General features: G+C 47.4%; 1 protein-coding gene across 1 annotated transcript in view; it reads left to right on the top strand.

The window, feature by feature from the left end:
• KCNV1 (potassium voltage-gated channel modifier subfamily V member 1) overlaps positions 1 to 27,033 on the top strand; it is a 126,556-nt gene extending 99,523 nt beyond the window's left edge. Inside the window, exon 2 of the mRNA XM_073679783.1 lies at positions 24,267 to 27,033. Within this exon, the coding sequence (XP_073535884.1) occupies positions 24,267 to 24,775 (509 nt within the window). The 3' untranslated portion in view covers positions 24,776 to 27,033. The remainder of the gene's footprint in view (positions 1 to 24,266) is intronic.
• The last annotated feature ends 541 nt before the right edge of the window (positions 27,034 to 27,574 follow it).

The following is a 27,574-nucleotide window of genomic DNA, read 5'->3' as shown; positions in this document are numbered from 1 at the left end:
AGAAAGATCAGGAGCTCTGGGGAAGTCGTGCTAAAAGGAATCAGGGGCTGGCAGCTGTAGAGCTCGCCCTGATTGAAGAGTTACCACCGGACCCGGAGTCCGAGGCTGTGGGGACTAATCCTTACCCAGCAGCAGAAACCGACCGGCAGGGGATTTCAGGTCCTCTGGCCAAGAAACCCGAAGGCACGGTCACACGCGTGGGACCAGCACCGCCGTCGTGGAGCGGAAGCCACTAGAAGGCCCCGAGTCACCGGCCATACGGGTGAGCACCACACGGTACACTCAGGGACGTGGGCTACTTTTACCCGCCTCTAGCAAGGTAGCCAGAAGAGTGCAGTTAGTTGGGGAGGCCTACAACTCCGCCTGGCCAGGGGAAATCCCATCTGCTCAAAGACTGACCAGGCCCCGATCGCTAGCCAGTACTCCAGGAGGGTCTATCTTTATCACCAGTAAAGACCCTGAACTACACCGCATCGTCTCTGAGTGGTTCCTGCTACCCCCATCATCCACGTCGGCTGCCCTGAGGCCATACCCCTCCCGTTGGGGGTTATACCATCCACGCTGCACAATCCTTCCACCGGCCTCAGCAGTCTGCCCTGCATAGCTGCATTCAACGGGTGGCGTAGTCGTCCAACATCTACTGCTAATACTCAGCCACACAGTTTGACTCCCTCGGCACGGACCGGGTCACCGCCACGAGACTACTACCCCCAACAGGCCCGGCTCCGGGTAGTCCCCGCGTGCGCAACGCTACACCAAGTAGGCCCAGGGGCGCGTCAACTTTTGGCGTAGTCGGCAGGATTTCGTGCCCGCAACCACCGGGTACTGCGTGCCTGAAAAAAGACTGTTCAAACTTACCAGTGGTGAAGATTCCCGCCATCCGGCGCCATCTTCTACCTTCTTCCCGCCGCGCGGGAAGAAGAGGGGCGTGGACTCCGAAAGCGCGCGAGAACTGAAGCCCCGCCTCACGTCCGGACGTTGCGTAAGGTCCTGGAAGGAGCCCAGCAGACGCCGACGTCACAGGAGCGCGACGGAAGGTCCTCAACCCTGACGATCCACTGCGGAGCTGCGGCCTACGGAAGAGGATCATCGCAAGGTAGGCCACGGTCCACTAGGGGGGGAGAAAGATGTCGGATACGGAGGAGAGCTTCACTGCCTCAATCCCCGCCAGTGCCACCGCTGCTGCAGTCATGCCTTTCATCATGCCCTATATCCCGGGAGCAGCCTGGCTACCCCAGTACTCAGGGGAGTCACATACCCTGAATGACTTTAAAGAAAAGCTGGATAGCCTCTTCCAGGTGTACCCCCTCACAGAAGAGCAAAAAGTGAGCATCCTGGTGGCCCAACTAACCGGGGCAGCCCAAAGGGAGGTAAAGTCCTGGCCACCTGGGAGGAGGACTGTCGCAGGGATACTAACCCGGCTGAGGGACACCTTTGATACCCGCACCTCAGCCGAGATTAAGCTTAGATTCTATGGGTGCAAGCAGCGAGCACATGAGAGTATAAGGGACTATGCACTAAACCTACAAGAGGCCCTGAGAGCCATTAAGCAGACCGACCCTGACAGCGTGGGAAACGAGGACAGGCTGTTGACCGAGCAATTTATAGAGGGACTATATTGCAATGTCCACCGAACCCAGTTGCGGGCCATAGCCTTACAGGATCCTCATCTGGACTTTGCACAGTTCAAGGACAGAGCCATCCGGGTGCTCCGAGAACCGACACCGGGTGGCGTTGTGACCCACAGGCGCCCAGCTATCACTTACCACCAGGAGGCGGCGCCCTTGTCGGCAGGGCCTGTGGGGGCTGATGCGCAGGCTTTGAACAATGACCCGGCTCCGGACCTTCACCATCAGGTCCAAGAGCTAGCTAAAAGCGTTGCTGCGCTAACCCGAACTGTGCAGTCTTTACAGGTTTCCACTCCAGGGAAGATCCAGCTGGCATCCGGACCGGAGGACATCCCGTGGTGTCGACCAAGGAGGACCCCACCGGCCAGAGGAAGACCCAGCGACCGGTACAACGAGGACGGACAACCCATCTGCCGCCGCTGCAATCAACCCGGACATATGGCAAGGTACTGTCCTTTAAACTGGCACAACCTGGGGTAGAGGGCCAACCCCCAGGAAAAAGATCACCAGGCCCATCGAACTGGCGCGACAAATATGTGGGAGGACGTCCAGTCTTGCCTGTGGTACTGGATGGCATCCCTATGAGTGCCCTACTGGACACCGGGTCACAGGTCACCACCATCCCGTACGTGCTCTTCAAGCAGTACTGGAATGACTCGGATATAACCCGCTATCCAGACGACGACTTGAGTATCATCGCCAGTAATGGTCAGACCGTGCCACAGATCGGATTTAAAGAAATGACCATTAAAATCGGTAGAGTCGAACTGGCAGCACAGGGACTGATCATTGTAGACATTGACAAGCGCGAGAGTCACCCAAAGATAACTCTAGGAACTAATGTGATTGAAAATAGTCTTGCAGAGGTGATTTTCATTTTACAGCAGGTTGCCAAGAATGCCAGCTCCGGCCAGCAGCGAGTGCTCCAGAAAGAGATCCGGGCACTGATGCGACGGCAACAGGTGGAACTCTCCGGTGGTGAGATTGGTAGCGTAAGAATGTGTGACCCTTTCCCTATTGCCATGCCCCCGAAAAGTGAAATGATGATTTGGTGCCGGGCAGCTATTGGTCTGAGAGGTAGAGATTACCAGGCCATGGTAGAACCAGTCTACTCAGACAGTAGGCCCACCATTTTGACAGCACGGGGGGTAGTTGATGTACGCCATGGGAGGGTGCCCGTTCGTATAATAAATATCGGGAAAAGGGAAGTATACCTGCCCCGGTATGCTACGCTAGCCAAATTATATACTATCAACCAAAATTCTATACAGTCTGTGGAACCCTTGCCTCCATCTCACCCGGAGGAAGGAAACGGCTCTACAAAAATAATGGAGGATTGGTGTCAGCAACTACATTTGGGTACTGACTCCACTCCCTCCCACCAGAAACAGGGAGTCTACCGGGTGGTTCGAGAGTACGAGAGAGTGTTTAGTAAACACCCGTTAGACTTCGGGCGAGTCAAGGGGGTAGAACACCACATCCCCACGGGAGACCATCCTCCCATAAAAGAGAGGTATCGACCCGTACCCCCTGCACACTACCAACACGCCAAGGGGATGCTTAGAGACATGAAGGAGGCTGGGGTAATCAGGGATAGCTGTAGCCCCTGGGCAGCTCCATTAGTCTTGGTCAAAAAGAAAGACAACACCATGAGAATGTGTGTAGATTACCGGAAAATTAACCGTATCACACACAAAGATGCGTACCCCTTACCAAGAATAGAGGAGTCTTTGGCTGCTTTAAAATCTGCTAACTTCTTCTCCACCTTGGATCTCACTAGCGGGTACTGGCAGGTTCCTGTAGCAGAGGCGGACCGGGAGAAGACCGCATTCACCACCCCGATGGGACTTAGCAAGTTTACCTGCATGCCGTTCGGACTCTGCAACGCACCAGGAACCTTCCAGCGATTGATGGAATGCTGTCTGGGACACCGAAACTTTGAGACGGTCCTGTTATACCTGGACGATGTCATCGTCTATTCCAAGACCTACGAGGACCACCTGAAACACCTGGCGGAAGTGTTCGAAGCTCTGGCAAGTTACGGCCTTAAGGTGAAACCCTCCAAGTGTCACCTCCTGAAGCCAAAGGTGCAGTACCTGGGACACGTGGTGAGTGCTGACGGAGTGGCTCCCGACCCTGATAAGATCACCGCAATTAAGGAATGGCCAAGCCCCTCCAGCGTAAAGGAAGTGAGGCAGTTCCTCGGGTTGGTAGGCTACTACCGAAGGTTCATTCCCGGTTTCACCAAAAAGGCAGCTCCTATGCAGGACCTCCTGATAGGCCAGTCCAGGAAGGCCAAGAACCAGAAGCCACCCTTCAGATGGGAGAAGCTGGAAGAAGAGTCCTTCCGCCAGCTGAAGATGGCCCTCACGGGGGATGAAATCCTGGCGTACCCTGATTATAGCCAGCCCTTTATCCTCTACACCGACGCCAGTAACATCGGGCTAGGAGCCGTACTGTCCCAGATCCAGCAGGGGAAGGAACGGGTAATTGCTTACGCCAGCCGAAAACTGCGACCCACCGAAAGAAACCCTGAGAATTACAGCTCATTTAAGCTAGAGTTCCTGGCAGTGGTGTGGGCAGTCACCGAACGCTTTAAGCACTACCTCGCTGCTTCCCGGTTCACCGTGTACACGGATAACAACCCGTTGACACACCTGGACACTGCAAGACTCGGTGCCCTAGAGCAGAGATGGATGGCCCGCTTGTCCAACTATGAGTTTACAATCAAATACCGGGCAGGACGCTCCAATACCAACGCGGACGCCCTGTCCAGGATGCCGAACCTACCGGACGTAGGGGAAGATTCAGAGGAACTGGAAGAAGTTGAACTCCCCGCGTTCCACCGTCATGGGACTATCCAGTATTCCCACCGTGTAAGGAGTAAGCAATCCGCTACGTTCAACCCATTACCTCATTACAACTGGGCGGAGATGCAAGACAGTGACCCTGCCGTCCGACTGGTAAAGGAGATGCTGACTCGGCCAGATGCACGCCTTGACCCAGACGCTCCGGAGGAAGCCAAGCAACTGTGGGCTGAGATGAGTCGACTGTTCCTTTACAAGGGGAAGTTGTGCCGCAGAATGGTTAACTCCCGGACGCATGAACTAATCTGGCAAGTAGTGGTGCCAAGAAGAGACGCAGCTATGGTGATGGAGGCATACCACGACGGAGCTGGGCACTTCGGATGGAAGAAGCTGGAGTTCCTGCTGCGCGGGCGGTTCCATTGGGTAGGCATGAGAGGAACCATCGAGAGGTGGTGCAGAGACTGTGGCCCATGCAACCTAAGAAGGAGGGACCGTGCCAGCCAGAAGGCTCCCCTGCAGTCCATCATCACCAGACAGCCGTTGGAACTGGTAGCCTTGGATCATGTAAAACTGACCCCAAGCAGAAGTGGCTACGTCTACGCGTTAACCATCGTGGATCACTACTCCCGGTTCTTGGTTGTCGTCCCCGTCAAGGACTTAACGGCTCAAACAGCAGCTAGAGCCTTCCAGCAGCACTTCTGCCGTCCGCACGGATACCCGGAGCAGGTGCTGACGGACCAGGGGCCTGACTTTGAAGCGGAAGTCTTCCAGGAATTCTGCACCCTGTATGGCTGCCGGAAGATTAGAACAACACCCTATCACCCGCAAACTAATGGACTTTGTGAGAAAATGAACCAGGTGGTGATAGATCTTCTGAAAACATTGCCCCTGGAAGAACGTAGTCTGTGGCCTGAAAAGCTGCCCGACCTGGTAGACCTATACAACCACATCCCTGTAGGTTCCACCAACTGTACCCCGGCTTACCTAATGACCTGGTAAGCTTCCTGTTGATCTGGAGATGGGAGTCCTGACACCCGAGGACACTTCACCAGAAGCAGACTGGGACACAGAGAGGCAGCAGCAGTACCGGAAAGTACAGGAGAGCGTGGAGCGAAGTCTCTGTCAAGCTAGGGAAAGACAAGAGAAAACTTACAACCAGTATGCTCCCGCTGTTCCCCTGGTGCCCGGAGAGCAGGTCTTGAAGAGGAAAAGACGGCTCCACAAGTTGGACGACCAGTGGGAGAAGGACCCGTACACCGTACTGCCCTCAAGTCACGACAACCCAAAGATCTGTACAATCAGTAAAGACGGAGGGGAAACCACAGCCATTGTATCCCGGGATCACCTGAAGAAGTGTCCCGAACAGCTACGGAACCCTGAAGAGGAACAAGAAGACCCTCGACCCATAGAGGAAAGGGAAGATATGGTTAGTACTGTGCTCGGAGACTTCCCTCGGTCTTGGACTCAAGTCAATGGTGCTGTTGTGGTACCCGTCCTCACGTTCCTCCAACCAGCATCCCAAGTGCCTACGGAGACACAGGTAGAGCTGGAAGAACAGCCGGTCCAGGAGGCAGAAGACCCCACACAAGCAGACCAGGAGAATCAACCCTCTGCTTATAGTGAGCCTGCCATACCCCTAGTGAGCCAAAGAGTCCGTAGACGGCTGCCCAGTTTACCCTTGACAGCTCCTATACCCTGTAGCTCAGGACCAGTCAGCCAGCTCCGTAGGTCCACTAGGGTCACTAGAGGCCAGTTGCCCATACGGTGGAGGATCTAAATGTTCAAGCTATTTTATTAATGTTTACCTGTTTATTGTTGCTTGTGTATAATTATGTGTTTCTAGTTATTTGTAGGAGTCTTTGGTGGATTTACCGGGAATCCTTTTTGCATATAGTTGGAGCGTAACCCAGGATGGACTAAAAGACTGATAAGGACTCGGGGCAGGACAGACCCCTACCTGGTTACGTCTCCCTGTTTTGGTGAAATGGACACCTTTGTTTCTTCAAAGACTGCACCCGGTTGCGGACATGCCGTAACCATCCTAATGTGTTTTTCTTTATTGTACTGTTTTTGTTTTTACTTGTTATGTTTTACAAAAGTATGTTTAGTCCTGGAGTACTAAATTTCACTAGGGGGGAATGTGACACCCCAGGGGTCTGGTTGCCACAGTAATAGAGATGTTACGTCTGAGAGCAGGTGGGAGGTCTCCTGGTCAGTAATCCTATGCATGCCACACCTCCTGCCCAGTCCTGGGAGGGGAAGAACTTCCCCTATATAAAACTGGGGCTGAGGCAGGGTTAGTGAGTTGAGAAGAGGAGAAGCAGCTATAGGAAAGAAAGATCAGGCGCTCTGGGGAAGTCGTGCTAAAAGGAATCAGGGGCTGGCAGCTGTAGAGCTCGCCCTGATTGAAGAGTTACCACCGGACCCGGAGTCCGAGGCTGTGGGGACTAATCCTTACCCAGCAGCAGAAACCGACCGGCAGGGGATTTCAGGTCCTCTGGCCAAGAAACCCGAAGGCACGGTCACACGCGTGGGACCAGCACCGCCGTCGTGGAGCGGAAGCCACTAGAAGGCCCCGAGTCACCGGCCATACGGGTGAGCACCACACGGTACACTCAGGGACGTGGGCTACTTTTACCCGCCTCTAGCAAGGTAGCCAGAAGAGTGCAGTTAGTTGGGGAGGCCTACAACTCCGCCTGGCCAGGGGAAATCCCATCTGCTCAAAGACTGACCAGGCCCCGATCGCTAGCCAGTACTCCGGGAGGGTCTATCTTTATCACCAGTAAAGACCCTGAACTACACCGCATCGTCTCTGAGTGGTTCCTGCTACCCCCATCATCCACGTCGGCTGCCCTGAGGCCATACCCCTCCCGTTGGGGGTTATACCATCCACGCTGCACAATCCTTCCACCGGCCTCAGCGGTCTGCCCTGCAGCGGCAGCTCCATAGCTGCATTCAACGGGTGGCGTAGTCGTCCAACATCTACTGCTAATACTTAGCCACACAGTTTGACTCCCTGGGCACGGACCGGGTCACCGCCACGAGACTACTACCCCCAACAGGCCCGGCTCCGGGTAGTCCCCGCGTGCGCAACGCTACACCAAGTAGGCCCAGGGGCGCGTCACATACATCTCACAAGACGCACACCTGGTAGCATTGTCCATGGAGCACATATTAAATGGGGATAATCAATGCAGGTAAAAGCAGAAAAACAAATAGAAGGCAAGTAAGGAAAACACCAAACTATGCTCTTGTGTCAAACTATGTTATTGAGTTTAACTATGCACTTTACTGCCGTCTTTGTACTTAACTGCAGCCTCTGGAACGCTCAATCAGCCTCTCACGCTCGGTAGCCTCACTGGCTGTTTTTTGACTTGTAGTGCTGCAATCAGCCCTACACAGGTGATCCTCCTGGAAGATTGAAGCACTATATAAAAAGACACATGTGCATGTTTTTCTCAATATCTGACATTAAATCAGAATAAACCTTTCCCGTTTTAGGTCATTTAGGATTACCATAATTTTTAATATTTGCCAAATGCCAGAATGAGAGATAGAGAATGTTTTAAGGCATTTTATTACTTACTGCAAAGTCAAAAGTTTATATACATTTCATTAGTATTTGGTACCATTGCCCTTAAGCTGAATGACTTGGGTCAAATGTTTGGGATATCCTTCCACAAGCTTCTCACAATGGTTGGTCGGAATTTGTGCCCATTCCTCCTGACAAAACTGGTGTAACTGATCCAGGTTTGTAGGTCGCCTTGCTCGCACCTGCCTTTTCATCTTAGCCCATAAATTTCCAATGGGATTGAGATCAGGGCTTTGTGATGGCCACTCCAAAACATTGACTTTGTTATTCTTAAGCCACTTTGTTACCATTTTGGCAGTATGCTTCGGGTCATTGTCCATTTGGAATATCCATTTCCGCCCAAGCTTTAACTTCCTACCTGATGTCTTGAGATGTTGCCTCAGTATTGCCACATAATCTTCATTTTTCATGATGCCATCTATTTTGTGAAGTGCACCAGTCCCTCCTGCAGCAAAACAACCTTACAACATGATGCTGCCACCCCTGTGTTTCACATTTGGGATGGTCTTCTTAGGCTACCAAGCGTCTCCCTTTTTCCTCCAAACGTAACTGCGGTCATTATGCCCAAGAAGTTCAATTTTAGTTTCATCAAACCAGAGGACATGTCTCCAAATTTAAGGTCTTTGTTCCTGTGTGCAAACATTAATCTGGCTTTTATATGTTTCTTTTGGAGTAATGGCTTCTTCCTGGTAGAGTGGCCTTTCATTCCATGTTGATACACTACTCATTTCACTGTGGATATTGACACAATCTTACCAGCTTCCACCATCATCTTCACAAGGTCTTTTGCTTTTGTCCTTGGGTTGATATGCACATGTCGGACGAAAGCACGTTCATCTCTGGGACACAGAACCCGTCTCCTTCCTGAGCGGTATGATGGCTGCACATTTCGTATAATTGTTTGTACAGATGAACGAGGCACCTTCAGGTATCTTGAAATTGTACCAAAGGATGAGCCAGACTTGTGCAAGTCAACAATTCTCTTCCTGATATGTTGGCTGATTTCTTTAGCTTTCCCAAGATGCTGCACAAAGAAGCAGTGTGTTTCAGTTGTGCATTTAAATACATCCACAGGTGTGTCTCTAATTAACTCAGATGATGCCAAAAATCATAAGCTTCCAAACACATGACATCATCATATGGGCAGTCCAGAATTGTTTAAAGAAACAGTAATCTTGGTGTATGCAAACTTCTCACTTTGCAGTAAGTAATAAAAATGCCTTAAAACATTCTCTCTCTCTCATTACCTAAACCTAAAACGGGAAAGGTTTATTCTGATTTCATGTCAGATATTGAGAAAAACATGCATATGTCTATTTTTATATAATGTATATAAACTTCTGGTTTCAACAGTATATTGAAAAGAATAGTTAAATGGACACTGAATAGACTGATTATTTCATTAAATAAGTATAATTGTTTCGAAGAACATATACTGACTCATGCGGTTTTCAAATTTATTGCTTTAGCAGTAGTATTATTAAAAGTTATATTTTATGGTCTTTAGTTGGGGATTATTTGTCTAAGGCAACTTTTGAATAACATCCGTGACTTTATACACAGGACCTATGTATATAGTGTCAGTGCACAGGTAATGCAGTTATCACCTGTGACATTATACACAGGAGCTCTGTATATAGTGTGTACTGTACATATAATACAGGGATCACCAGTGACATACATAGGAGCTCTGTACATAGTATATAGTGTATAGTGTCAATGTACAGACACCGACTCATCAGTGACGTCTCTAGTAGAAGTCCTTCATCTTCACTTTCATCTAGTGCAGACTTCCATAATTTCTTCCAGCCACGACTCGTCTCTGCATAAAATAAAACACAGTTATCTAGAGCACCGCTTGCAGAGCACATTTCCCAACTTCTACACTATGTAGCTGAATACAGACATGCACCCACCATTAATATATAGTTATTATGCAACCCACCATTCCAAATATAAATTATAATCAACCACTGTGCCCCTACTAACTATAAAAAGCCACTTTCCCCACCCAATAAATATATAAATTAATTAGAATCGGTACTCTTTCCCCCAATTCATTAACATTCACACTCCATCATCCGCCATGCCCCCCACTGTGTACCTCCCGCTCCCCCCGATTCATTATATTTACATGCCCCGCTCCGCCCCAATTCATTGTCATGTCCTCTCTCTCCCACCTCCATCCTCTATTCATCACTATTTACTCTCCCCCACCCTCAATTCATTATCATTTGCTCTCCCCTCCACCCTCAAGTCATCAGTTTCTCTCCCCACCCCCAACCCTCAATTCATCATTATTTGCACTCACCACACCCTCAATTCATTATTTGCATTCCCCACACCCTCAATTCATTATTTGCTCTACCCACCCCCACCATCAATTCATCATTATTTGCACTCCCCACACCCTCAATTCATTATTTGCTCTACCCAACCTCCACTCCCAATTTATCATTTGTTCTCTCCACCCCCACTTCCAATTCATCATTTGCTGTCCCCACCACCCACTCCCAATTCGTCATTTTCTCTCCCCACTCCCCACTCCTAATTCATTATTTGCTTTTCACCTCCCTCCCAATTCGTCACTTGCTCTCCCACCCCACACTCTCAATTCGTCACTTGCTCTCCCCATCCCACCCTCCCAATTCGTCACTTGCTCACCCCACCCCCACTCCCAATTCATCATATGCTCTCCCCCCTCACTCCCCATTAGTCATTTGCTTTCCCCACCCCCCACTCCCAAATCGTCATTTGCTCTCCCCACCCCCACTCCCAATTCATCATTTTCTCTCCCCACCCCCAATCCCAATTCATCATTTGCTCCCCCCCACCCCCAATTCATCAGTTGATCTCCCCACTCCCAATACATCATTTGCTCTCCCACACCCCCCAATTCATCATTTGCTCTCCTCACCCCTCACTCCCAATTCGTCACTTGCTCTCCCACCCCACACTCCCAATTCGTCACTTGCTCTCCCCACTCCCCACTCCCAATTCATCATTTGCTCTCCCACCCCCAATCCCAATTCATCCTTTGCTTTCCCCCACTCCCAATTCATCATTTGCTCTCTCCACTCCCAATTCATCATTTGCTCTCCCCACTCCCAATTCATCATTTGCTCCCCCCACTCCCAATTCGGCGTTTGCTCTCCCAATTCGTCATTTGCTCTCCCTACCCCCACTCCCAATTCATCATTTGCTTTCCTCCAACTCCCAATTCATCATTTTCTCTCTCCCCTCACTCCCAATTTGTCATTTTCTCTCCCCACCCCCCCATTCCCAATTCGTCATTTGTTCTCCCCACCGCCCACTCCCAATTCGTCATTTTCTCTCTCCACCCCCCACTCCCAATTTGTCATTTGCTCTCCCCACCCCACATTCCCAATTCATCATTTGCTCCCCCCTCCCCTCCCAATTCATCATTTGCTCTCCCCCTAGAACATTTAATTAATTCTATTAAAAGAAAAAAGTTTTATATACTCACCTCTCATACGATCCCCGGCAGCTCCACTTCTGGACCGGCATCCTGATAATGGAGGCCTTCGTGTACGCGATGACATCATCGTGCAGATGCCGTTACTAGCACATCACAGAAGAGGCGGAGGGACTCCCTTGGAGCTGCACATTTGTTCAGTTTTGACGGCAGTGAGTAGTGTTGAGCCACCCCCGTAGTGTTCGAGTTCGGTTCGGTTCGTCGAACACCCGTGTGTTCGCCGAACTGTTCGTCGAACTGTTCGTCGAACACCTTCGAACACCGTTAAAACCAATGGCAGGCAAACAAAAACACATAGAAACACATAGAAAACACCTTCAAAGGTGTCCAAAAGCTGACAAACTGCTCAGAAGACACAACTAACACATGGAAAAGTGACAAGTACATATAGTCATGCGAAAAGAAAAGAGGTGGAGGAGTAAAAGGAGGGGGAGACACAGATATAGGCATGTCATGCCCTTCTAAAATCCAAAAAGTGAGAAGCCGACACAGCCAGTCCGTTCCTGCCTGTGCCACCTCTGTGCCGCCGGGTTTGTGCCAGAGCCGCGGTGGACCCTGACGGCCAGCCCCCCTATCCCAATACTGGTGCCTGTCCGCCAGTGGGTCGAGGCCCCCCACGGTGGGGGGGGGGAGTAACATCTGCAGAAGAAAGACCATCTTCCAGCCAAACTAAGATGTCGACTTCTTTTCGTGGACAATGTGATACGATCCCATTCTTACGGACACGCCCATCGCTACAAATTCTAGATGAGGCACAAAAACAGCAGGTGCTTCAACGGATATCAAGTGCTCCTTCAAGTGGGCTCTCCATCACCTCAATTTCAACATCACAAATACTCCAGTCCTCAGAGGTGTCACCCCAATCGCACTTGCTTCCTCACAGCTCCCAAGTCTCCAGCTGCCCGTCTGAGTATGGGGTAACACAGATGGCTGAGTCTGCCCAGCTGTTTACTCATACTATAGCCTGGGAAACGGAGGTCTGCTCCAGAGCTTCTGTTAATTCAGATGAGGAAATGATCTGATCCGATGCCCAGAATCTTTATAAGTTGGATCCAGGACCAGATGAAGAAGGTTCTGTGTTAAAACCTTGCTCTTAGGTTTTTTTTCCTTTGCTGGTCACATGACCTTGTTGGCCTATTTAATCCTGCTCCGCCCTTCTGGCTTTGCTGGACTTCATTGTATATCTACTTTCTAGCTAGCCTGTGCTCTGTGTCTTGCTCTGTTAGTTTGCTTGGTCTTCTGACCTCTATGTTCTATATATTTTGTTTGTTCGTTTGTCTGCTACTATTTCTGTTAGGAGGTGTCCCATATTCCTCCCAGTCCTTAGTACTTGTAGGGATTCCTTCCCCACATCTATAGGTCTCCGTACAGACTAGCTTAGGACTTTAGCAGGTCTGATCGCAGGATCAGGTTCCCTATTACATCGTAGGGATTAAGCTGAGTTCTATCGTAGGGACAGATCTCCTCTCTTTCCTTAGCTCTGGTAGCAGAACATAACATTCTGAGCATAATGTAGACCCTTGTTCCCAAACTGTAACTCCTGTTGGTGGAGACAATGATGAAGACGATGATGAGACTCAAATACCTGATTGGAGCGACAACTTGACTTTTCGGTCAGGGCAGGAAGAGGTTGGCTCTGAGGGCGACGGGTGTGATAACACACAGGGTGATGATGACGAGGTTGGAGATCCCACTTACTGTCAACCCACAGTCAGACAGTCGATGAGGTCAGCAGAGGAGGTGGAGGAGGATGTGACTAGCCCTGGGGATGGGGATGACTCGGTACCCGGGCATTTGCCTGGCCTTGGGGATGTCGCGGTGGTCGGCTCCCTGGCCCGTACCCTGGGGTCTCTCTTTAAAAGGGTGGATAATTGTTAATTTTATAAGAGTTCATGACGCCACCTGTGGTATCTGGTGACAAGCACCAGCCCTGCAGCAGTCCACTGAGGCCGGTGATAAGGCAGCTCGATGGTATAGCTCCCCACAGGTGGAGCTAGGTCTCAGGGCAGCGTATGCAGGGGGAATGCAGGACAGGCGAGACCCAGCTGGGTCAGAGCAAGAACGGGAACGGACACGGTAGTCACTTCAGTACCTTTTACTGGTGGAAATTCAGGCACATCCCGGAGCACTGTAGGGTGAAGGGTGCATATCAGGATCCTCCCCAATGAGCGGGTGTAGGGCCTCCTGTTTCTTGCCTCTGAGTAGTAAGTTTCTGACCTGCCTGGAGCTAGGCCTAACTTTGTCTCTGTCCTGCGCTGGCTGACCTTGTGGTAGGGCCTTCTCTTGGAGTTCACGCTCCCAGTATGCGGGGCCTAAGCGTCTCCTGGCTCTGTTACATATCAGCACCTTAGCGATCCTGGGACTTGTAGTTCTCCAGGGATTCCGGTTATGCCTTACTGGGTCATAGAGATACCGGTAAGCTCGGATCCTGTGTCCGGTAAATGCTTCGGGGTGAGCTGGTTAAGCTCCTCTGCCCCTTATGTACTAACTCGCCACTCGCCTTCGGCCTACTCGGGCCCTCACTAGGCTATACACACTAACGGCAGCTTGCCGCGTTTCACTGATCTTACGGCACCGGCACACCTTAAGCTCTATCTGGGCTCCCTGAATCTAGCAAGCAGGAGCCTCGTGCTCCACTGCTGAACTATTAACTGCGTTCTCTAGACTAGACTGAGCTCCACTGCAGACTGACCTCTCTTAGGCTTCTCTACTGCAGGAACTCTTCAGAGGAACTGAACTGCCTAGCTCCACCTTCCCTATTTATATCCCTAACGGGCTCCCTCTGCTGGTCTGAGGTGGAAGGTGGAGATGTGTGAATGTTTATGGGGGCCTCTTGTGGAGGATTCCATCAATGCACTCTTGTAGGATCTGTGATACCAAGCGCAGCGGGGCATCACAGATGCTATTGACGACGAGGTTAGGTTGCGCCTTCCTGAACAGAGACGGAGTACTGGAAGCACGTCAACAACTGCATCCTCAAACACAACTCTGCCTCTGACCACAAGTCGTAGTGGCTCTTCAGGTCACATGGGCTCTAAGCCTTGCATAGCCTGGGCATTTATTCAGATCGATAAGGATGACCCAACTCATGTTATCTGTAATATTTGTCAGCAAAAGCTAAGTAGAGGCCAAAAAATACATAGTTTGAGTACTTCATGCATGTACCGTCACATGGATATGAAGGATAAGTTGCAGTGGGAAGCTCACTGTGCTACAATGCGGCCTAGTCGGCTGGGCCAACCACCGTCTGCCCCATCTTGTGCATCCGCAGCCTCTTCATCCTCTGTGACTGGGGGGACAGCAGTCACACATGTTTTTGGACGCAGACCTGCCACCTCTTTACCCGCAACAGCCAGTGTGATTGGCAGGTCGTCAGTTCATTGGGAAGTGGAAACACCTGCTAGTGTTGAGCGCTCTCCGACATCGAGAGCACCACCTTTGGATCAAGGCAACCTAACATGTCCGCCTGCATCTTCCTCACAGACCGGAAGTTGCCGGGGACACCCTACTCAACACCGTCTAAGCACAACAGCCAGCCCTCGGTCCCTCAGATGTGGAAAAGTAAAAGACCATTTCCTCCTAGCCATGAGAAAGCTAAGAGGTTGAATTTCACCATCTGCAAGCTGTTGGCTACAGAAATGCTGCCTTTCCACCTGGAGGACACAGAGGATTTTCAAGACCTTATGTCCGTCACAGTGCCCCAGTACCAGATGCCCAGTCGGCACTACTTCTCAAAGAAAGGTGTGCCTGCGCTCCACTAGCATGTCGCACACAACATCACCGCTTCTTTGAGAAACTCTGTGTGTGACAGGGTGCACTTCACCACAGACACTTGGACGAGAAGGCATGGACAGGGGCGTTACATGTCGCTGACTGGGCACTGGGTAACTATGGTGACAGCAGGACAAGGGGCTGCTGTCCAAGTCTTACCGTCCCCACGAGTTGTGTGTTAATCCTCTTTATCTCGAACTTCCTCCACTGCTTCTGCCTCCTCAACCTCCTCTCGGTCCTCCACCTGCACCCAAAGCCTGTCTGGTAATGCCACCTGCTTTCTAACTGCGCAGAAGGAATCCTGCACACCTCCTTACTATGCTGGCAGCAGGGCTCAACGCATCAGTGTTTACTTTGAAATGTCTGGGAAATGTGAGTCACACAGCTGAGGAGTTTTGGTCAGCTCTGGAGACCCAGTTTCATGAAAGGTTGTCTCCACTGGACCTGCAACCAGGGAAGGCCATGTGCGACAATGCTGCAAACCTGGGTGCGGCACTTCGCCGGGGCAATGTCACACACGTGCCTTGTATGGCTCACGTGTTGAACCTGGTTGTCCAGCAATTTTTAGCCCACTATCCCGGACTAGATGGCCTTCTGCAGAGTTCACGGTCGGTGTGTGCTCACTTCCTCCGTTCCCATCCCGCAGTTCAACGATTTACATCTCTACAGAAGTCGTTGGGCCTGCCAGTTCACCGGCTGAAATGCGATGTGCCGACACGGTGGAATTCAACTCTGCACATGTTGCAGCGACTGTGGCAGCACCGACAAGCCCTGGTGCAATACGTTCTGACGTATAGCCTGGGCCAACGAGATCCAGAGGTGGGGCAAATCACGCTGGAGGAGTGGTCTCAGATCAGGGACCTATGCACCCTTCTGCACAGTCTTGAAATGGCGACGAAGATGTTTAGTGCTGACGATGCCATTATCAGCATGACTATTACGGTGATTTACGGTGATTTACATGCTGGAGCACATGTTAAACAGAATTCGGAGTCAGGTGGTGGGACAAGAGGAGGTGGAGGAAGTAGAGGAGGAGTCGTATGCGGAAGGGATAACATCTCCAAGGTCCAGACGGTTGGCAGCACCAAGGCGGCAGGCATGGGAGGGTGGGGGAGAGGGATTAACCAGGGCGCATGGTAGCAGCCAAACTGTTGAGGAAGGTGCAGGAGCCCAGGAAGAAGTGGAGGACGAACTGGCAATGGGCATGGAAGACTCATCAGATGAGGGAGACCTTGATCACATTTCTGTTGTGCGAGGTTGGAGGGAGAGGGCAGAGGAAGGAAGCATGATTCTTACCTCGCTACCAACACAACAAGGACTTGGTCCTTCTGGATGCGCAAGACACATGAGTGCCTTCTTGCTGCACTACCTGCAACATGACCCCCGGATTGTCAGAATTCGAAGTAATCCCGACTACTGGGTTGCCACACTCTTAGATCCCCGGTACAAAAGTATATTTGCCAAAATAATTCCTGCCATAAAAAGGTATTGACGAATGCAGGAGTATCTGTTGCAGAATCTTACATGTGCTTTTCCACAAAACACCAGTGGTGCACGTAGTGAATCTCACAGTTCTAACTTGCCAACGGTGGGACTGTCGAGTCTTCATCACTCAAACAGTAACAGTAACACAGTATCTACTGGTAACAGCAATTTTGTGGAATCGTTTCACCACTTTTTTAGACCATCCTTTGCAAGGCCACAGGAGACAAGAAGTCTGACACATAGTCAATGCCTAGAGAGGATGGTACAGGAGAATCTCCAAGTGAACATCGAAGCCATGACTGTGTCACTGGACCCTTGCTCGTTTTGGTATTCCAATCTTGAAAAATCGCCGGAGCTCGCCACTCACGCCTTGGAGATCTTGTCATGCCATGCAGCCAGCGTTCTCTCTGAACGTGTGTTCAGCACTGCTGGTGGTGTGCTGACAGATAAGCGCACGCGGCTGTCCACTGAGAATGTAGACAGACTCACGTTCATAAAGATGATCAAATCATGGATTCGCAAGGACATTTCTACCCCTGTGTCATCCTTGGGAGACTAAAAGCTTGAGGATTTGGTAAAATCACCTCACCAACCGTTTTAAGCAACAATGGGGCAATTGATGCCACTTAACCCTAGAACGCATGACCATAAAAATCTACACTTTCACATACCTGGGGCCCTTTAGGCCCGTGTGCAAATAACATGGAATAACTCAAACTCAAATGACAAACAACTATATACATGAAGAATACCTAGAGTTTCAAAATTCTAACTAAAGCAATCTTGCAGAAAATAGAAAACAATTAACTGGGCGGGCCTGCAAGGCCACAGGTATGCGTTCTAGGGTTAAGTGGTGTCTGTGCCACAATTTTGGGAGTCCCCTTGCTGTGTCTTACGTGACGTTGGCATCGTCAATTCCAGGTGGGTTGGGTCGCACCCCCCCCTTTTAACTGTAAGAAACTACATACACTATGGCTCGGGGTAACACAGATGGTTGAGTCTGAAGAGCTGTTTACTCAGAGGTCTGCTCCAAATCTTCAGTGTCTGCTAGTCAGCGTAGAATTTTTAACTGCATCTAGCCTAGGCAATACTTTGGGCGTAGTAGCCCAGCTGCGAAGCAAGCTGCACCGCCTGTGTATCTAATAAGATTTTTTAAATTAATCTAGCCTAGGCAGACTGTGGGGACCCCCAACCAAACCCAGATGCTCAGCCCCCCTACCACCCCCCTTTCATGGACAACCCAATAATGTAACTCTTACAACTGGATGGGTGAGGATCGGTCACAGCTTTATTAACTCTTTATACTCATTCCATTAGAAAGGCATTTTATTTCTAAAATAATTCAGCTTGTTGCAGCATGCCCTGGGTCCCCACTCCGGCAAGTTGGCCAACAAGTGTAACTCTCCAACATGTCCTTTCTATTTCCAGGCCACGGAGGATCCAGCGTACTCGTATGCAGGACTCTGACCCCCACCCATCACTCTTAACGCTTGTTCCACTCCGTCCTGGAGTCCTGACAGGAATATGTCCAGTCCAATATCTATTAAGTGAACACCGTCGGGCCGTATGAGGCCTGCTTTATCTCCTTCCAGTTGTCGGTGTCGTATCACTACACCGCCTCTGTCTCTTCTAAATTTTGCCATCCGAATATTTATTACCCGCCTTGTCCATTCGATGGCCGTGATGTCTCGCGCACCTTGCCATACCGCTATCGGCACAATCTCTGACCATACTATAGCTAATTTTGTGAAAAATTCTCTGAAGCACTCAGTGTCTAGTTTCATTATTGCCATTAGTTATGCGCTCTTGTGATGACCTAGGTTGTTTCCCCCGGCCTGTATAACTAAGATGACCGGACCTCTTGCCTCTCTCCCTACCTTGATTACCTCCATTAGTACCTGTGGCCATAGCAGGCCTCTAATACCTCTCCAGTTGAAATATGTGTTATGAAACTCTAATTTCCTCCCGCCTGGGCGGACTTTCGCCCTTTTTTGTGCCCAATATATATACGAGTGGCCTATCACTCACACTGTTGGCTTAGCGTCACCTGTAAAAGAAACAAACCACGTTAGGATAACAAGTCCGGTCTTATGTATCTCGCCAAACACGTGGATCGCCATCTCCCTATCCTCTGAACTTCCGTTTCTGACAGTCCTGCTCTTGCTGCTTCCATGGCCGCACCTATGCGGAATGAGTGTATCCCGTAATCTTTGGGGTGGTTCCCTGCCGATGTTATGCATTTATTAAATATAGCTTGGAACAGGTATCTTGATAATGGCGTTCCATCAATGTGTGATACGAAGAAATTACTTTGTGATCTGATGGTTAGATATGTTTTTACTATTGTTATCCGACTCAGTGTACCGTTTGTGGGTTGTAGAAGTACCCAAGTACCCCTGCCCGCTGGAACCGTTTTCGATTGGTGTATGCGTACACGTATTGCATTATTGGCTATGACTACTTCCTGGTGTAATAAGCGTCCACTGGTGGTAATTTTGGATTGAGGGACTAATTCGCTTATACATAGCGCCCCGAAGAAGGCGATCACAAATGCAGTAGACATTAGTGTTGCTTCAAATTGTGAGTGTCATGTTAATGGAGTTAGGGATAAGATGTTAGAAATCAGTTTTAGTGACACGGGACGGGACGTCTACATTCCTGACTTGGCTGACCCCTTTTCCACCCTTTTATGGATTGTCTGATGATGAATCTTTGTCACATCTCCCCAATTCAGTAGTTGGAAGTGAAATGCTACTCCGGTCAGACACCGCTGCGCTGACGCCCCTGATATGCCCCTCATCATTAGCTGGTGGAGAAATTCTATGGTGACTTGTGATCTGGCTTGTTCACATTGGTCAACCCGTCTGCCTGCTACTAGTCGTGTCCACTCTTCCCATGCCTTACCGTATGCTTGCCACGTTGACGGGGCAACTGACGCTCTGATTAATGGCATCAACTATTCGCCACTAGATCCCATAGGGAGGGTGGGCAACTGTTGCCCGATGGGTGGGCGTTGTGGAAGAGCTCTGTGAAAATCTGCCAATTGAATTGTTATAAAGCGTTAGCAGCAGCTTTAGACCCCTCAGCATAGTGGCTAGCGTGGACCCATACATTGTGTTTTAGGCACAGGAATACTAGCCTGCGTAGTAGGCCTAGCACTGGGAGAGACGATGATGCCATCTTATTAATGCAGTGCGCTAGGCTGGTGTTTTGAGTTATGAAGCGTATATTTTTGTTAGCCAGGCGCGCGCCCCATATTTCTATTGCTACCACTATTGGGAAAAATTATTTTCAGGGCTAGATGCAGCTAAAAATTATTATTAATTTCAAAGCTGGTGGAGCTTGGTATAGATGGCCTAATACAATGAGTCCCACACACTGCTAGAAGCCCAAATATTTTTTCAGAGGTAGATGCAGATAAAAATTATTTTTAATTTGCAACCTGATGGAGGTCAGTATAGATGGACTAATAGAGAAAGTCCCACACACTGCTAGAAGGCCAAATATTTTTTCAGAGCTAGATGCAGATAAAAATTATATTCAATTTGCAACCTGATGGAGGTCAGTATAGATGGACTAATAGAGAAAGTCCCACACACTGCTAGAAGGCCAAATATTTTTTCAGAGCTAGATGCAGATAAAAATTATATTCAATTTGCAACCTGATGGAGGTCAGTATAGATGGACTAATAGAACAAGTCCCACACACAGCTAGAAGCCCAAATATTTTTTCAGAGGTACTGTAGATGCAGATAAAAATTATTTTTAATTTGCAACCTGATGGAGGTCAGTATAGATAGACTAATACAACAAGTCCCACACACAGCTAGAAGCCCAATATTTTTTCAGAGCTAGATGCAGACAAAAAATTATTTTGAATTTGCAACCTGATGGAGGTCAGTATAGATGGACTAATAGAGAAAGTCCCACACACTGCTAGAAGCCCAATATTTTTTCAGAGGTAGATGCAGAAAAAAATATATTCAGTTTGCAACCTGATGGAGGTCTGTATAGATGGATTAATAGAACAAGTCCCACACACAGCTAGAAGCCCAATATTTTTTCAGAGGTAGATGCAGAAAAAAATATATTCAGTTTGCAACCTGATGGAGGTCTGTATAGATGGATTAATAGAACAAGTCCCACACACAGCTAGAAGCCCAATATTTTTTCAGGGGTAGATGCAGAAAAAAATATATTCAGTTTGCAACCTGATGGAGGTCAGTATAGATGGACTAATACAACAAGTCCCACACACAGCTAGAAGCCCAATATTTTTTCAGAGCTAGATGCAGACAAAAAATTATTTTGAATTTGCAACCTGATGGAGGTCAGTATAGATGGACTAATAGAGAAAGTCCCACACACTGCTAGAAGGCGACATATTTTTTCAGAGGTAGATGCAGAAAAAAATATATTCAGTTTGCAACCTGATGGAGGTCTGTATAGATGGATTAATAGAACAAGTCCCACACACAGCTAGAAGCCCAAATATTTTTTCAGAGGTAGATGCAGATAAAAATTATTTTTAATTTGCAACCTGATGGAGGTCAGTATAGATGGACTAATAGAGAAAGTCCCACACACTGCTAGAAGGCCAAATATTTTTTCAGAGCTAGATGCAGATAAAAATTATATTCAATTTGCAACCTGATGGAGGTCAGTATAGATGGACTAATACAACAAGTCCCACACACAGCTAGAAGCCCAATATTTTTTCAGAGCTAGATGCAGAAAAAAATTATATTCAATTTGCAACCTGATGGAGGTCAGTATAGATGGACTAATAGAATGATGCTATGCCCAAAAGATTTTACTTCACTAGGTGCAGTAAAAAAATTGGTATTCTATACACAGGTGGTATATCTTGCAACACAGATAGGCTACTCCACTGACTAACACACTCTGCAATAGGCCAAAAAGGATTAGCTTTGCTAGATTCAGCCAAATGCTGTGAAAAAAACTTGCACAGCACTGGCACAGACCTGCCTGGCAAAAACTGATAGGAACTGATGTAACTTAGTCCTGAAAAGGACTGCAATTACAATTAGTCTTTACTCCCACAACCTATCTATTTAAGAGCACAGACCTGCCTGATAAAAGTCATAGGAAATGCTGTAACCTAGTCCTTAAAAGGACTGCAATCACAACTATTCCCTACTCCCAAGCTATCTGTAGATTTGTGCGAAAATTGGCTTGAAATTAACAAGGTATAGCACACACAGCAACAGCGGTGCCGTCTAACACGCAGCTGCAGCAGTGAGAAAATGGTGGCGACGGGGAAAATGGCTTGGTCTTATAGGGCAAGGACATGTGACATACACTGCCAATGACACATGCCCTTGCTTGTGTGAAAAAAAGCAGTTCGCTCCGTGTGTGCGCTGCTGATAGGCTGACAGATTGCACCTCCCCACTGTAAATGCGGGAAAGAGAAAAAAAAATGGAGATCTTCATTGTTCCTGCAGAGATCCATCCCCTGCCCCTCCCCCCACCCCGCTGTACACTCAAACTGCGTATTAACATTAATTTTCATCATTACTGAGAAAAAATCCAGTTATGATTTTGGTGCACGAACAGTTATCGAACATAACCTCGAACAGTCGAATTTTTCTCAAATTGTTCGTGTTCGCCGAACGGCTCGAACACCGCCCAAAACAGCTCGAATTTGAGATTGGCGAACAGTTCGAGTAGAACAACGCTCATCTCTAGCAGTGAGAACTCTAAGGCTCCCTGTGCCAAGATATGCCACTGGCGGTGGAGCTCCGGCACACGATTCCCTGGGGCCTGGTGAGCAGTAGCACAAGAGGAGGGGCTCCAACTAGGTCTGGGCCCCCTGGGCCCTCCCTCTTTACTTCTGCTCACCGGGCCCCTTACAGCAGTAAGGGCAGTAATGCCCTGATGGGGGGACTTGACCCTGGGACAGGGATAGTTAGTTCCAGGGACAGTTGTAGGCCCCTCTGCCTTACGACAAGCCATTACATCATGACAGTAGTATAGTTCTCGTGATTTGCTATATTCTTTACCCCATGTGCAGGGCTTTGCAGTAGCTTAGGTATCCATGGTTATAACTTCTAACAACTAATTGTCACTATATGAATGGTCATACACATGCGTTAAGGAACATAGCTAATCAGGAGAACTATACTACATTTCGAATAGGAGGTATTTGCAAATATTATTATTACACCTACTACATATTGGGATATGATCTTGAAGATGGAAATACCCCATTAAGCTGTTAATCACCAGCAAAATAACTCTGTGCACTGGGACCGTAAGGGTAACCTATTTGTAAGATCTGACTTCAGAGAAGACTGTTGTCAGGATCCTTTAGTTATTCAGAAGTCTTCATTTATTTCTATTCAGGTCTTACATGTATTCATTGTTAGAAACCCCCTTTAATTACAACAGAGAACAATCTGCTGGGAGCCTAAGAGGAGCTTCTACTGATATGATACAATCTGACTACAGAGGAGCGTGTTTGTAGTCAGGATCCAGTAATGAACTGCAGAATTTTACAGACTACGAGCAAATAGACATGGGTTGAAACATTGCTAAGGAGGAAAAATGGGTCATTACGATGTATTACAAAGTTGAAGATCCTTATACTTTATAACTATTGGCCCCTGCCTTTGTCCAGCGTAATTTTGTTAAATATTTTTCAAACTAAAAAAAACTATAACTTTCACATAACAACAATAAATATCCATTAGATATTAATAAAAAAAAACAGACAATGAAATTCCGGCTAATTCCTACTAGATTTCGCTCGGCCTCAAACATGAATATTTAAAGCATATTCATTTATGTCTTACGTAGAAGCAATGCATAAATATATGAGAAAATAATTATTATTAAATACGTTTGTTCGTCCTTTAACCTTGGCTGTTATTGCAGCGTTGATGCCACCGGCACTTGGTTATTAAGATTCTCAGCAGCTTCCCAGAGGAGCAGATCTGTGGCAGAACACGGTCAAAAGGAAATACATATGTATCAACAGTCACCGGAGCATGAAAGAAAACGAAAAAAAATTCTTGACGTAAGGTTATGCATATTTCTAGCTCAGCTTATTACAAATACAGAATTTCTTCTCTCCGGAATTAGCCTTTATTCCACTATATTATCATGCTGCCTTGATATTCTCTATTTTGATCAATGTAGAGGGGCTTTTTGGCACCCCTCTTGTCAGTCAGCATGCAGTCCAAAGCAATGCTAAAACTAACCATAAAGAGTATGACAATAAAATATTACTGTTCATGGTTAAAAAACAGCGCCACCCCTGTCCACAGGTTATAGGTGGTGTTTGCAGCTCAACAGCATTTACTTCTCTGCAGCTAAACTGCAATATTAGACACAACCCATAGACAAGTTTGGTGCCATTTCTGAGACAAAGCAGCTATGTTTTTTCTATTCTGGACAACCTTCAGATTTTTTTTTTTTTGATAACATGGATGGTAATAAATGATTTTTGTCTTTTCACATTTCAGGTTTAAAGTCTTTAGGAATGACCATCGCTCAATGTTATGAAGAAGTCGGCCTCCTGCTCCTCTTCCTGTCGGTGGGCATTTCCATATTTTCCGCTTTGGAATACGCCGTTGAGTATAACGTCCCTGACACGACTTTCACCAGTGTCCCCAGTGCCTGGTGGTGGGCGACAACCTCCATGACTACTGTAGGCTACGGAGATATCAGACCGGACACCACGTTTGGTAAAATTGTGGCGTTTTTGTGCATTTTATCGGGAATCTTAGTTTTAGCGTTGCCAATTGCTATTATCAATGACCGATTTGCTGCTTGTTACTTCACATTAAAAATGAAGGAGGCAGCTCTGAGGCAAAGGGAGGCCTTAAAGAAGCTAATGAAAAACATCAGTACTGAGTCCGATATCAACGTGAATCTAAGGGACATTTATGCTAAAAGTGTCATGGAAATGTTACGACTGAAAACCCGAGAGCGAGCGAGTACGAGAAGCAGCGGAGGAGATGAATTCTGGTAATTCTAGAGTGTTTTGGGTTTGGTTTTTGGTTTTGTTTTTTACCTTTTTTTTGTCTCAATTACGATTTAGCTTTACTTGGATGTGGCTTTTTGCATTCAGATGTAGCAGGCATCGGTCATGTCATTATTTCAGGATTTTATTATGCTGCACTCTTTGTTATGGTGATCAATCCAGCTTTTGGCCACATTAAAGGCGCCCTTCTGCTCTACAGTTTAACGGATAGGTCATGCAAACAAATGCTCAAGATCTGAGATACAAGGAAACTTCAAGAAAACACCACGGAGTTTTCCATCAGTAAGGAGTGGGGACTAGCTAAGACTTTGGGGTGGCTGTCCGGATTTGCACCATTTGCACAAAGTGCTAATCCAAGGATGAAAAACTTCCTTTAATACAATATTTTGTGCAGAGAAACAATATCCTCAAGCCTGGAGACATCCAGAACCAGTGACCCCTCTACAGAGCTTATTTTTCTTTCTGCAGATGACCGTAGATTCTCTCATATGAGAGAATCGGGCCAATTATATAAATGACACTCTGATCAAATTCTAATCAGAGTGTGAGCATAGTGTCATCCAATTCTCTCGGATGTGGAGAAGAAAAAAAATATCTCCATCATCTCCATTATGCCACTGCGCGGAAATCGGATCGTACTCAAATGTCATCCAAGTGCAGTCCGATGTTTTCAACACACTCATTGACTTGCATCGGTGAATGCGATCCGAATATCTAATCAAACTTGGGCATGCACCAATTTTTTCCTTGGACAGACCTTGTCCAAGGAAACGAATCGGGCATGTGCACGGCCCCATAGACTAACTTTGGTCCGGGTGTGAGCTGATATTTTGTGGATCACACTTGGACTGAAAATACTCTTGTCTCGTTGTCACTTATCCCTGTGGATAACTTGCTGATGAGTGGGTGTCTGACTGCCGTGACCTGCAGCAATCAGCAGAAAGGGGGAACTTATATTTCCATAAAAATGGAGGGGAAATGCACATGCACCATTCATTTCTTAAGGGGCTGCTGAACGCTGAACTCGGCTTTTTCTGTAAGCCTCATAGGGAATGAATGGAGCAAAGGTCGGGTATCCAACCTGCTGCGTCATCTTGTTAGACCACATTCCCACAATGAGTTTTCGATGCTGCATATTTTTGCTGCAAAAATGCTAAAAGAATTGACACGCTCCAGATGTGAAAAAATGCTTTGATAGTACTAATCTGCAAGGAAGAAATCAGCAGCACGTGCAGGAGATTTCTGAAATCTCATTCACTTCGCTGCTACTGTAAAATGCTGTATGTTTTCAGAGGCAAAAACACATGGAAAAATGCAGTGTATGAACAAGCCTTTACACAGTTTTATTCAGGTGAATAAACAGGCTGTCCATGTAGCACTTTGCACGTCTCTGTTTCTGACTAAGAAATGAGGTGAGGATTCCCCTCTAGTGATGAACGAGCGTGCTCGTTTAACCCTTTAAACGAGCACGCTCTGGTGCTCGCCGAGTATTTGCAGCTTTCTCGGCATCTAGGTTTGATCCGCCGTGGCTGCATGCGTTGCGGCTATTAGACAGCTTGCCTAACAAGCAGGCAATCCCTGCATGTGTCACAGCTGACTAACAGCCGCTACACATGCAGCCGAGATGCCGAGCACGCCACAAATACTTGGCGAGCACCCAAGCATGCTCGTTTAAAGGGGTAAACGAGCATGCTCGCTCAACACTACTCCCCTCTGGTTAATTTATAACTCTATATTCTGATATTATTTTTATTTCTTTTTTTTAACCAAGGCAACCTCTTTAATATAATGTGATATTTCAGAAATTTTTTTATATGTTGAAAAATTGTGAATTTTCCTATAATAACCAATCAGTTGGTTGAATTCTTAAATACCTCTGAGTGCTGAAATCTGATTGCAATGGGCAACTGCTCCATTATTAAAGAAGCACTCCCATTAAAGTTTTAATCCTCTTAATATATTGCTGTCATGATATTATACAGCACTGTGTACTTACAATTGCTCATTTTGCCTTTCTACCCAGCTAATTCTTCTCTTTTCTCTGCTCTATGTAGAAACAGGAAGTCTCTTGTCCCTGCATTTATCATTCCCCTCTTCAACTCCTGACGCAGCTACTCCCTCCTCCCCCTGCCAAGGACTTTCGCAGTGACTCATGACTTGTTTCTACGTAGAGCTTAGAAGGATTCAGCTCGTCAGTTTTTAATCCCGTGATGTCATAGACCTAATGGAAAAGAGAGGAATTAACTAGGTAGAAAGGCAAAATGAGCAATTGTAAGTACACAGCGCTGTATAATATGATGACTGCAATATATTAAGAGGATAAAAACTTTGATTTTAAAGTGTAACTATCGTTTTAATTTTTATTTCATAAATCAATAGTACAAGTGAAAGTAAGAAACTTTGTATTATATGTTAACAGGGAGATCTGCTTCTTTCTCCTCCTGGACTGATCAAAAAACAAAAGATTTCTCTGATAATATATATTACAAAGTCTCTTATTTTCATGTGTACTATTGATTTACGGAGGGGAAAAAAATTCTAAAACAACTTTTTAATACATTTCTCCTAATGAGAAGCTTTAATGCATAAATAATGTTTATTTTACAAGTTTCTATTTTTTTATCCTGAAAAAAATTGTTACGGTTTTCAATAAAAGGAGAAAAAGCCATAAATAATAATAATAATAATAATAATAATCATAAAAACAATTCTGAGCCTACAGAGATGATATTCCGCCAAAACATTAAATTGTCCATATATTAGTAAATCAGAAGTTAGAGCAGCATC

Source organism: Phyllobates terribilis, unplaced genomic scaffold (assembly GCF_046119375.1).
Source record: "Phyllobates terribilis strain yellow unplaced genomic scaffold, ASM4611937v1 Scaffold_4__5_contigs__length_816908805, whole genome shotgun sequence".
Taxonomy (NCBI): Eukaryota; Metazoa; Chordata; class Amphibia; order Anura; family Dendrobatidae; genus Phyllobates; species Phyllobates terribilis.
This window is presented reverse-complemented; position numbering and strand designations above follow the sequence as displayed.